Source organism: Formica exsecta, unplaced genomic scaffold (genome assembly GCF_003651465.1).
Source record: "Formica exsecta isolate Colony F162 unplaced genomic scaffold, ASM365146v1 scaffold36, whole genome shotgun sequence".
NCBI lineage: Eukaryota > Metazoa > Arthropoda > Insecta > Hymenoptera > Formicidae > Formica > Formica exsecta.
The window spans coordinates 402,188-414,955 of NW_021850847.1; the positions used below are offsets into that span (position 1 = coordinate 402,188).

The 12,768-nt window shown below is 37.4% G+C and overlaps 2 protein-coding genes across 3 annotated transcripts in view; one reads left to right on the forward strand and one right to left on the reverse strand.

The window, feature by feature from the left end:
• LOC115238811 (heterogeneous nuclear ribonucleoprotein A1, A2/B1 homolog) overlaps window positions 1-1,327 on the forward strand; it is a 12,323-nt gene extending 10,996 nt beyond the window's left edge. For both annotated transcript variants that reach the window (XM_029812909.1, XM_029812912.1), the window contains exon 7: window positions 708-1,327. In XM_029812909.1, the coding sequence (XP_029668769.1) occupies window position 708 (1 nt within the window). In that variant the 3' untranslated portion in view covers window positions 709-1,327. The remainder of the gene's footprint in view (window positions 1-707) is intronic.
• Window positions 1,328-5,449: 4,122 nt separating this feature from the next.
• The window catches only part of LOC115238846 (homeobox protein rough), a 9,470-nt gene continuing 2,151 nt past the window's right edge, over window positions 5,450-12,768 (reverse strand). Inside the window, exons 2-5 of the mRNA XM_029812963.1 lie at window positions 11,357-12,579; window positions 10,873-11,137; window positions 7,736-7,970; window positions 5,450-5,920 (exon numbers count right to left, since the gene is read on the reverse strand). Coding sequence (XP_029668823.1) covers window positions 5,686-5,920; window positions 7,736-7,970; window positions 10,873-11,137; window positions 11,357-11,557 — 936 coding nt within the window. The 5' untranslated portion in view covers window positions 11,558-12,579 and the 3' untranslated portion in view covers window positions 5,450-5,685. The remainder of the gene's footprint in view (window positions 5,921-7,735; window positions 7,971-10,872; window positions 11,138-11,356; window positions 12,580-12,768) is intronic.

The window sequence follows — 12,768 nt, forward strand, 5'->3', positions numbered from 1 at the left end:
ATATTCTTGTATAGCATATAAAATATATATATTTATATACATATAATTTTCAGATTTAAAAAAAAAATTCTTTTTGCATTTATGAAAAGAACGAACTTTCAAACAGGCAGAGAAAGAGTTAAATAAATTCTCAGAAATTTATAATTTGAATCTTAAAAGATTTCTTTTTCTGACTTTCCGTTTAGATTAGATTTTTGCATCAGATTTTTCAAAAATTGTTTTAAGTTGTGCATCCCTTTTTCTGAGACTTTTGATACCATTTGTATCCGGTATCCAAGATGTTTCAGGTACAGAGTATCGATATTCAAACTTTGCCACTTAAAATTCCTAAAAGGATAATTGATCAGGCGTATTTTGTTACTGATTCCTTCATGTCCTAGGTTCTTCTAAAAAAACTCGAGACTGCCTAAGAATTTGAGAACACGATAATATTTAAGAAAAAGAATTCACTTAAAAAAAATCTGCGTTCTTGACCGAGATTTTAAGCGTCAATTTAGGAGAAAACGACTTAATCGAGTTTAACGAAGCGAGAGCTAAGATGCGAAAGAGACGATTATAAAGAACGATAAAGTGTTGCCAATTTGGTTCTCGGGGACAGGCAGGGCGTGTTTGTTATCGCGAGACTTTCTTTTACTTTTCATTGTATATTAATTGTTGTCTTTCGTTTTCATTAATTTCTGGTTTACCATTCGGGCTGGTATCCGAAGAGAGCGACGTATCTCCGCCGCTGTCCTTCCGAGATCGTCAACTGAGGTAAGTTCAAGATACAATCCGTCCCCGCGTCTAGTGATCAAAGATCTTCTCGAGTCGCTTCGATTATTATTCGAGATCAGGTATTTTTTTAGAGAATCTTGAGAATTCAAGCTTCCAAAAATCCGAGTATAATAATCAAGAGAACAAATATTTTTCTAAGAAAAATCAAAGAGATCCATTAATAAAAATTAAAAAAATCTTAAAATTTTTAAATAGAATCTACATTCTCAAAAAATTTACAATTTTAGAAATATTAATCTTAAGAGCTTTTACTTGTGAAAAAAATCTTAAAATTTTGAAGATCATTATAGAACACACACTTTTTTCATACTCTTTTGGAGGTTTAAGCTAGAATGATTTAGGGACTCTCGGATCGTATATGGAATCTTGAAATCTGGTTTTGTTAGGATCTAAACATTTTTACATTCACATTTATAAAATATTAAATACTTGAAAAGTTTTTGATAAAGCAAAGATCTTAAAGATCTTCGAAATTAGAAATTTCTTAGGATCTATTGTGCGATGTATTTAGGATTAATTATATTTTTATATATTTAATAAACTTCTTTCTAGTCTACAGAGTTGCATTTCATTTTCCTCTTAAAATACACGCGACTGCATATTGTACTTACGTATTATTCTAACAAATTATTTGAACCAATTATAATACATTACTTTGTCTGCGACAGAATGAAATATAATTAAATTAGTGAAACAAAAAAAAATACAAGGAAGAGAAAAACCATTTTACGTAATTTTTTATTTTTTTAAGCTATTTCTTTTTTAATTGTTTAATTTTTAATTGGATATATAAACGAGAGAAAATTAATTTATAATTACAAAAATTTGTGTATGTAGTGTTTTGCAGTTTCATGTATTTTTCCCCTTGTTATTAAGCATCGATTATGAATAAAACATGCGCAAAATGAAATATTATCTTTTATTATAATTACTATATAAATAATAATCGCAACTAATATAAATAATAATCGCAACTATATACTATATAATTACACGTTACTATTATAATCAATTGCAACCGGATCACTTTCTTCACATGTAACAATACTTATTATTTTATATAATTATTCCCCAAATTAATTTTACATTTACGTTCAGTGCGTTGAACAATAAGAGGCAAGACAAAACTTCCGAAGGTAAGTCGATTCCATAACTTCACTTTGTCAATTGATGATTGTATGTTCGAAAAGCATAGTTTTGTACATCCAAACGATTCTTGATTAGCATTCTTATCCACGAGTGTGACTTTATATCATCTTTTATAAAATTCAGCGTCTACAAAATAAAAGAATTTTAGTAAAGAAATTTTATCAGATAATTTTTCAGAAATCTGCATATTTTATTTATTAGCACTTTCAAATGTGCTTCGATTCATTCATAGCAGATCCAATGTTCATCTGTCTTTCTTTATATTAAATGTTCAGTTATCGAGCAATATTTGCGAAACATTTAATTGAATTTTGTATGTAAAACAATTATTGGAAAAATTTTTATAAAGTATTGCATGCTTTATGATATTACGATGCCAATTCAATACTGAAATATTTTTAAACAGTACAGATATTCCAAATTTCAGCCAATTTTATTTATTTTTTAATATGGTTGTAACGGAAGTTGCTTTTAATGTCTTATTTAACATTAATGCTCAATGTATTAACTTGAATGGTTTGAATTATTTCATCATTATTAATTTGCGAAAATGTTTTGAGATATTTAAAAAATCTCATTGTTTAAAGAGATATTTTAATGTTGTCTTGCGAGAGAGACGTCAATATGAGGATGCAAATGTGAGTTTATGCGAAAATATTAATAAGATATATGGGCTGGATTTGTCGAAAGTCGAAAATTTTAATCTATATTACTTGGAGTGTGCTGTCTATCAAGTGTTAATATAAAATAAATGCGATTGAAACAAATCTCCGTATAAAGAAGTATATCCGCACGTATAAAGAATCTATCCAGAAACTAAATTGATCAGTCGCAAATATATATATTTCATTCAAGGAGGTACATAACCCCAGGAGGATAAAAAAATCGATTTTTCAATTTTTATATCTTTTTAATTTTTAATATTTGGAGAATACTCTTGAAATTTTAATCAAAATTTGTTGAAATGATGTTTTTTTTGCAAATAAGCGTTTGTGGTAAAAGATAAAAAATGTACTTCCTTTGAAAAAAAAAAAATTTAGAAAAAGTGGCTTTTATTTTCATCGTTCTAAATGTGTGTATTTTCTCAAAAGACATGGAAAAGTTTAATTTTTGTTTATAAAGAATCAATTTTTCTTTTCTAGAGAAAGATGAAGAAACGATGGAAATCTTCTCGCATCGATGGATGTCAAAGCTGTTTTTCGCGGTTACTATTTTTCTTAATATACGGCTATACGGGAACAAAACTAATCGTTGGAGTCATGAAAAAGAATTTAAAACTTATTGTCAGGCGTATTTTTAAACGAAGGGCGATCGTGTTGGATTCAATTAAGTCGTGGACATGTGATTCGGCGGATTATCGGACGTCTCGCTTCCGCTGCTGCTGTAACGCGGCTGATCCTTCAGAGATTCGTCGGCGATGACGACGGAATTGCCGGGAACGCAGGAGTGATCTCGATTGGCGGTTACCGATCCGTAGGTGTCCTTGTATAAGCAGAGGCCGCAGAATCCCGTCGCGTTGTAGAGCGGCAGATTCATCAAGCCGTTCGACACGGCGAAATTTCTGCAAGACACACGAGACTCGATTATAGAGAAAATTTTTCCACAAACTCTTAATTATACAACGATTAATCGACACGCATTTCGGACACTCGATGTATTTTCTAATCTCGCGAGACCTATGATTTTCTTTTCCGTCTGTGAAAAATGGTCCCAAGAAAACTGTAGGAGAGCGCGTGATCAATTCATGTATCTCCGTTCGCTCCGAAAGAGCTTTTATTCGGTGAAACATTAGGGGAGGATAAACTACGGATCGCGTGTCGGCGACCCTCTCTGCTCGTTTACGTTCCTTAATATTGTGGCTGAGTTTAATGAAGACTGTTATTGTGAGATCATTCTCTCCCCCCCCCCTCCCCTCCTCCATTAGGACTCGTAATAAGAGTTCCCACGACACCCACCATTTTTTATCAACGCGTAATATTTTATACCAATAACAATTCACGTAATCAAACATTAAACATATCTCGATGATAAGCTTACAATTAAAAGTTTATCGAAATTAATTTTATTTAAAATCGATCGAAAAAAATTATATTTCGTTGCGATCATGATAAGATCTTTTAATGTTCAGGATAAATTAAGATCGCAAAAGATCAAACCGAATGCGAGGAGGAGAAGAAGGAAGGGGTTTGCTACAAGTGGATGAGAAAATCCCTGCGGTTAGCACGGCGAGTGCATTTATCCGTGGGTTTATCGAGCATCAGGTGCATATCGACTAAATAACGCCGGGGCGCAAGGCAAGGGTGGCGACAAACAAGAGAAGGGTGCTAGGGGGGAAGGGCGGGACATTCGGTGGACCTCGAGAGCGACGCTCGACTGCGACTCGAGCTAGGGTGATTTCCGATTGCGATATGCCGCTAAATAGCCTTAAGTAGGATTATATCTCGTGCTATTGTGGCGAACAGGCGAGGCGAGGCGAGGCGAGGCGAGACGAGGAAGCAAGAGGAGCAGGGCGAGGAGGGGGAACGGCTCGTACAAATTTCGGTCTTTATGCGGGAGCCCGGCCGGGACGTCCCGACACCTCGCGTCGCGTCCCCACGAAGGGTGCTCGAGTTTTCGTCGGGCGATCTCTCGCTGCGAATCGTACCGGAGTAATTGTTCGCAATGGGATCGGAACCTGATTTCCGGTGAAAAGCGCTTGACGATTCTCGCGCGATTTAGGATATTCAAAGGAGGGTTGTAAAGTTTCGTCTTTGTGAGGTCTTTGAATCAATAAGGCAAAGAAAGGACGATAAAAAACATGGAGAAACTCCAGGATAATATGAAAAAAGTTTGATATCGAAATCTTTTCTTGTAACAAATAACTGACAATAAGCCTTCAACTCAATTTCTGTTAGAATAAAATCCCCTTATAATTGATTGAAGAATAAAATTTTTTGCGTTTTATCCTTTCATCATTATTAATTTGCGAAAATGTTTTGAGATATTTAAAAAATCTCATTGTTTAAAGATATTTTAATGTTGTCTTGCCAGAGAGACGTCAATATGAGGATGCAAATGTGAGTTTATGCGAAAATATTAATAAGATATATGGGCTGGATTTGTCGAAAGTCGAAAATTTAAATCTATATTACTTGGAGTGTGCTGTCTATCAAGTGTTAATATAAAATAAATGCGATTGAAACAAATCTCCGTATAAAGAAGTATATCCGCACGTATAAAGAGTTCCACACGTATAAAGAATCTATCCAGAAACTAAATTGATCAGTCGCAAATATATATATTTCATTCAAGGAGGTACATAACCCCAGGAGGATAAAAAAATTGATTTTTCAATTTTTATTTCTTTTTAATTTTTAATATTTGGAGAATACTCTTGAAATTTTAATCAAAATTTGTTGAAATGATGTTTTTTTTGCAAATAAGCGTTTGTGGTAAAAGATAAAAAATGTACTTCCTTTGAAAAAAAAAAAATTTAGAAAAAGTGGCTTTTATTTTCATCGTTCTAAATGTGTGTATTTTCTCAAAAGACATGGAAAAGTTTAATTTTTGTTTATAAAGAATCAATTTTTCTTTTCTAGAGAAAGATGAAGAAACGATGGAAATCTTCTCGCATCGATGGATGTCAAAGCTGTTTTTCGCGGTTACTATTTTTCTTAATATACGGCTATACGGGAACAAAACTAATCGTTGGAGTCATGAAAAAGAATTTAAAACTTATTGTCAGGCGTATTTTTAAACGAAGGGCGATCGTGTTGGATTCAATTAAGTCGTGGACATGTGATTCGGCGGATTATCGGACGTCTCGCTTCCGCTGCTGCTGTAACGCGGCTGATCCTTCAGAGATTCGTCGGCGATGACGACGGAATTGCCGGGAACGCAGGAGTGATCTCGATTGGCGGTTACCGATCCGTAGGTGTCCTTGTATAAGCAGAGGCCGCAGAATCCCGTCGCGTTGTAGAGCGGCAGATTCATCAAGCCGTTCGACACGGCGAAATTTCTGCAAGACACACGAGACTCGATTATAGAGAAAATTTTTCCACAAACTCTTAATTATACAACGATTAATCGACACGCATTTCGGACACTCGATGTATTTTCTAATCTCGCGAGACCTATGATTTTCTTTTCCGTCTGTGAAAAATGGTCCCAAGAAAACTGTAGGAGAGCGCGTGATCAATTCATGTATCTCCGTTCGCTCCGAAAGAGCTTTTATTCGGTGAAACATTAGGGGAGGATAAACTACGGATCGCGTGTCGGCGACCCTCTCTGCTCGTTTACGTTCCTTAATATTGTGGCTGAGTTTAATGAAGACTGTTATTGTGAGATCATTCTCTCCCCCCCCCCTCCCCTCCTCCATTAGGACTCGTAATAAGAGTTCCCACGACACCCACCATTTTTTATCAACGCGTAATATTTTATACCAATAACAATTCACGTAATCAAACATTAAACATATCTCGATGATAAGCTTACAATTAAAAGTTTATCGAAATTAATTTTATTTAAAATCGATCGAAAAAAATTATATTTCGTTGCGATCATGATAAGATCTTTTAATGTTCAGGATAAATTAAGATCGCAAAAGATCAAACCGAATGCGAGGAGGAGAAGAAGGAAGGGGTTTGCTACAAGTGGATGAGAAAATCCCTGCGGTTAGCACGGCGAGTGCATTTATCCGTGGGTTTATCGAGCATCAGGTGCATATCGACTAAATAACGCCGGGGCGCAAGGCAAGGGTGGCGACAAACAAGAGAAGGGTGCTAGGGGGGAAGGGCGGGACATTCGGTGGACCTCGAGAGCGACGCTCGACTGCGACTCGAGCTAGGGTGATTTCCGATTGCGATATGCCGCTAAATAGCCTTAAGTAGGATTATATCTCGTGCTATTGTGGCGAACAGGCGAGGCGAGGCGAGGCGAGGCGAGACGAGGAAGCAAGAGGAGCAGGGCGAGGAGGGGGAACGGCTCGTACAAATTTCGGTCTTTATGCGGGAGCCCGGCCGGGACGTCCCGACACCTCGCGTCGCGTCCCCACGAAGGGTGCTCGAGTTTTCGTCGGGCGATCTCTCGCTGCGAATCGTACCGGAGTAATTGTTCGCAATGGGATCGGAACCTGATTTCCGGTGAAAAGCGCTTGACGATTCTCGCGCGATTTAGGATATTCAAAGGAGGGTTGTAAAGTTTCGTCTTTGTGAGGTCTTTGAATCAATAAGGCAAAGAAAGGACGATAAAAAACATGGAGAAACTCCAGGATAATATGAAAAAAGTTTGATATCGAAATCTTTTCTTGTAACAAATAACTGACAATAAGCCTTCAACTCAATTTCTGTTAGAATAAAATCCCCTTATAATTGATTGAAGAATAAAATTTTTTGCGTTTTATCCTTTCTCTCTCTCTCTCTCTCTCTTCTGAATTTGGCAAAACTGTAGAATCATTTTAGCATGGAACGACTGAAACTAACAGGCGCGCACTCTAATAACCGCATTAGAGAACGCAATACAATACATCACGTCGACAAGATAACGATTCGGATGGATGCATAGCGCGTGGGATGCACAAGGCGTGTGGGATGCACGCGAGAACCGCCATATGCTCCCTTATGTATGGCCATTTATTTTTCCCGTGTCAGCTTCAATAAGGCGGGGAATTGGGATTGTGTGTTTAAATAGCTTTGAGAAATAACATCGGCAAATAATCAACTTAACTACCCTAACTAAACGAATTATTAATATATTCAAAGGTATCAAATATAATATTTCAATGCCAAAAAAAAGATGTATGAAAAATTTATCGAGAGAGAACAGAAACCAATACCGATACTGCTGATCCAATTGCGCTTTCTCGATCCTCTTATCTTTGGCGCGCCTGTTTTGGAACCAGATCTTGATCTGCGTCTCGGTGAGTCTAAGGGAGGCCGCGAGCTCGAACCTACGTCCCCTCGAGATGTACTCCCCTCGTCGGTACTCGACTTCCAATCTCAAAGTCTGTTCGCCGCTGAATGTCGTCCTCTGTCTTCGCGGTCGGCCCTCTTTTCTCCTTCTACGTGCCACTAGAAGAAAAAAAGAAGAAAAAAACTCTGATTTTCCGTCATACTTATATATGTGATATCCATAAATAGGATATTCGATTTCATTTATTTACGAACCCGATTTATTACAAAAATCGAGGGACGTTTAAAAGACATTGCAGGAATAAAGATCTATTTTCGTTGGTCTACTTTCTGAGAATGTATGTATTTAAATTTCTGAGAATTCTGAGAATATACGAAACGTATTTTTATATCAAGTATTAGGCGGGGAAAAACGAAGACAGAGAGAGAGAGGGAGAGAAAGAGAGAGAAAAATAAAATAAAAAGTGGCTATAATTCGTCTATTCAAACGAACGGTTTAATGATTTCATGATCAGCGTGAAACGATTACGACGGTCGAATGCGACGAAGCCTATATATCTCGTTTCCTGGAGTCCCCCCCAACACCTGGATACTCGAGTAACAAATGATCGTGACATCAACCCCGAAATATACAGACTCCGTGGATCTTTCAATAATTGGCATATCGAGATATGATTTGGAAGATGTACACGTGTCATGGTTTGTTTCAATTAAATTTTCATCTTTATTTTTTGCGCATATTCGGTATACAAGGTATACCTCACTTCCAGGTGAGGTAAATCTAGACGCGCTGTAATTTCATCCTCGCCACGTGACAGAATAATTAGGACGCGCCGGTAAGCGACACCGGAAGTGGCTTCCCGAGGCTTCGCTCAATCCGGCCCAAAGTGGATATGAGATCCTGATTGCATCTTAAATTTTATAATCCTTTAGAGTAGTATGATAGATTTCAAGGAAGAAAAAAATGTGTGAGAAAGAGAACATCATAATTGAAGGAATATGTAAAACGAAAAATTCTTCAACAACTTCTCGGGAAAAAATCTATAATCTTAAGTAATCTTATTGTTAGTATAATCTCTGTCCGTATATACAGGAAAAAATGATAAATAATAATTGAAAAATGATTAGAAGAATAAATACTGCACCGAAAAAGTAAAGTTTGCAAAAAAAATGAGAAAAAATTGCTGATATATAATCTTATATAAATTTATATCTATCTCCCCTTGAATATTCCTATTCTTTGGGACAAATTGTGAGATCACGGAGATCAAAATCAGGATACGCAAGTATGTATGCGGATTCCGGCGCGATACAATTCGCGAGGCGAGGCTCACGAACACCCGGCGTGCACAATATTTTCCGGCGAGTCGAGTCGGCGGTGGCTCTCGAGAGGCTTAAGGACCGGCGAGAAAGAGGAAGAGGAAGAGGAAGAGCAAGAGAAAGAGGAGGAGGAGGAGAAGGAGGAGAAGGAGAAGAGCTGATTTGTAAAGGGAATACCGCGATATGTATCTCGCATTGAGGGGCGGCCAACTGCGTCTCGTAATCTCGTCACAATAACGCGACGAGGTGTCGAAGCGGGATAAAACCGCGCGTTCGTTCCCGCGTGCAATGTTTTCTCTGTCGCGGGCTTCCCCGACAAACTTTCCAGATGAAGAGTGAAATTCGCTAATTCTCGCTATCCCGTCGGAGCGGGACATCCGCGCGATATCTCGCTAATCTGTTATAAAACTATTGATATAGATATTTCATCGAAATGTTCTCATTTTTTTTTTCAGCGCTCGTTCTAATCTTGTGAGATTTTGTCGGTAAATTGTTCGGAAGTTTTGCTCGTTTGTTTTATATTTGAATGGTTTTTTTAAACGATCCAAAGTTTTTTCACGCTGAAAAATAAATTTATTCCGATCGGAATATCTTGTTAAATAGAACTCCACAAGAAACATATCCGTTTAAAAATACATGTTTTTGGGATCATATCTATTATGCAGAAAGTTGAATGAATATCTAAAATATATTTCGAGAGAGTTTCGGAATATTATGATCATTATTTTTGAAAATAGTACAATTTCCGACCGAGTCCTGTTTTATGATGTCCTCTGTTAAAACTTTTTCTTTTTTTTGACATTTATCTTTGAGGAATGGAAGAATGTCATAAGTCATCTTCGATAAGTCGTCCTTTTTGAGAGAATCTCGTGAAAAGACTGAACTTGAAAATCTGTCATTTTTCTCGAAACAATTTCTGCGTGGAATTCGTACCATATATTCGTCGCTACTGAGAAATCATTCATTGTCGATATTAAGGAAGAGTATCACTACATCCTCTTCCTCTGGACGATGGTCGCGTCGTTCGCTCAACGTCGCATAATGCGACATCGCAAAGTCTGCTTACCGATTCGCGAATACTCAAATGCAAAGACGCCTTCCGATCCTCAGCTTACAGAGAGAGAGAGAGAGAGAGAGAGAGAGACGTGTCGTCCGAGTACCAGGTCTTTGGAAATGCACGATGCGATCGCTTGCGTTTTCATGTACATATCTCCGTGTTGCAGCTCGTACGGTGGAACAGAATGTATGTCTTTTGGTCGAAAATATTGTAACGCACGGTGTTAGATAAAATCTCTATGCTGAAATTGTGGAGATAATAATACATGATTTTGAGTAAAGAAATACATTTTAACACGTAAATTCGATCAATAATGCCAGTTTTTTGACCACCCAAAAAAATCACTCATACATTTCAATATAAGTAACTTTATTGTAAACGCAAATTTTATTTTTATATGCGCCAATAGGTCTAAAAATATAAATATTCCAAAAATTCACTCATCTTAATATTTCGAAACAGCTAACTTTTAAAGCCAATTATAACATTAATTAATTCTTTATTAATAACTCAAAATTAGTTAAATTAAATTGAAATAAATAATTAAGCAAAATGGATTAAATTAAACTGCGTATTAATATCAAAAATTTGTGATTGAATTTAATTCGGCAAATTTCAATTTTTGTATTACGCTACAATGATTAATTTTGAAATTTGCGACGGGAGAGAGCAATGAGAACTTACGGAACGCTGAAAATCCTTGGAAGTGGTGTTCGGCCACGGGATGATGACCGGGCAGACCGTTAAGATGCGGCGGCAGCGCGGAGGGATGTGCGACTTGCGTCAGGTGTAAGGATGGATGACCACCGGGTACCCTCGGGAAGAATCCTTGTAGAAACGGCAACCTCACTCCCGCGAGCATTGAATCCTTCTCCGCTCCCTTGTCCTCGAACACCTGACTTCTCGCGGCATCGTCCGACGTCTTCTCGGGATCCTTGGAATGCGATATCTGACAGAAAAAGAATGCGCGATAACAATTTAATTTAATTGATTTCGATGTGATTAATTCAAATTTAAAAGTAAAATCTCTTTCTAGAATTCGAAAGAAATTAATCGAGAGGGTTAGATGTAGACTTTCGAGATTCGCGAGTTTTTAAAAAATGGTGCCATATTTATCTTAATTATAAGAAGAAGATACAAGACACGATATCTCTCTGGCTGTACTCACATGGAACATTTTGTGCGATTCAAGCGAACCAGGCAACACGTGGGGGGCCTCCCCCGTGATTTCCGGCGAAGAATCCAAACTTTCCCGCGCGTGATCCTCGTCCTCGTCATCCTCCGTTTTCTTGGTCGCCTCCAAGTGGCCGTAGAGCCGCGCAAAGAAACGCCGCGGCGACGATGGTCTTCTCGTCTTCTTCGCAGACATTTGACAGGATCTTTAAATTCAGCGGTCCATAGATCTCGAAAAAACTTTAGACGTCGGATATTTCCTCTAGCAAAGAGGGTGAGAAGAATTGTTTTTGAAGATTTTCAGACGGAAAATGATTCTTCTAAATGAAGAGGACGATCTGGAAAGACTCTCTCTTTGGAAACCTAAAATGTTTGTTTTTTTTTTCGAATAAAGGTTGGATTTGTGAAGAAAATTCCTCTGTAAGAAAAAATCTTTCCCGTAGATGCGTCTTTCGAGAGGCCTATAAAATATTTGTCACAAATAAATCTCTTGAATCTTTGTAAAATTTAAAATGTTTCTTCCAAGTAAAGAAAGTTTAGAATTTTTCACATGCAAATGCTATTAGAGCCATAAAAGTTTCAGATATCTAGTGTTCCAAGAGAGTCTTTAACCAGAATTCTCTCCCAACTTTCGGAACTCGGAAAGTTTGACAGTTTTCAAATGTTAAACCAAAGTTTTCAAATGTCGAGAATCGACATACTTAATCCACTTCTTTCAAATTCTTACACATTTCATCGATTATTTCTTTTATTTCTATTTAAAATGTTATCTTTCACTCAATTGTGATTTCCGGTAATAATTTCACTGGAACACAAAACTTTCTCAACACACAATCAAAGTTATCACACAACTATAAACAACTGTCAGGATAAAAGATCCAGAATTCGCGAGTTAGAGAACGTCGGTCTCCGATGCGGGACGGCACGCGCGTCTGAATCACCTAGCCGTCCTCCATTCTCTCACCTCGTATTTCGGTTAGAGCGAAGGAGCAAGGTAGGGATACGTGGGGTACTCCCTTCCATGGAGATGTCTCTCCACCCTCGGTCACCCTCCCATTCCCATCCGGCGCTGCGCCGCCCCTGTGCGAAGTCGCACGTGCGGCCGCGTTTGCACAGCCGAAGGTTTTGCTTCCTATAGATGTAGATGAATAAACACGCGGATAGCTTTAAGATGTCCTGGTTCACGATCTTTCCGATCTGTCCAATTTGCCTGAAATGCTGAAAAAGATTTGTGATATATAATTACAGACATTTCGACGAGATTATAAAGATCAGATAACAGATCTTTGAATTTTTTAACCAATTTTTGAAATCAATTTTTCCTCCGCGAAAGTCTTAAGGAAGATCGCCATTTGTTACAATACACTTTTTAATATAATAATAATATAATTTAATAAAAATTATATA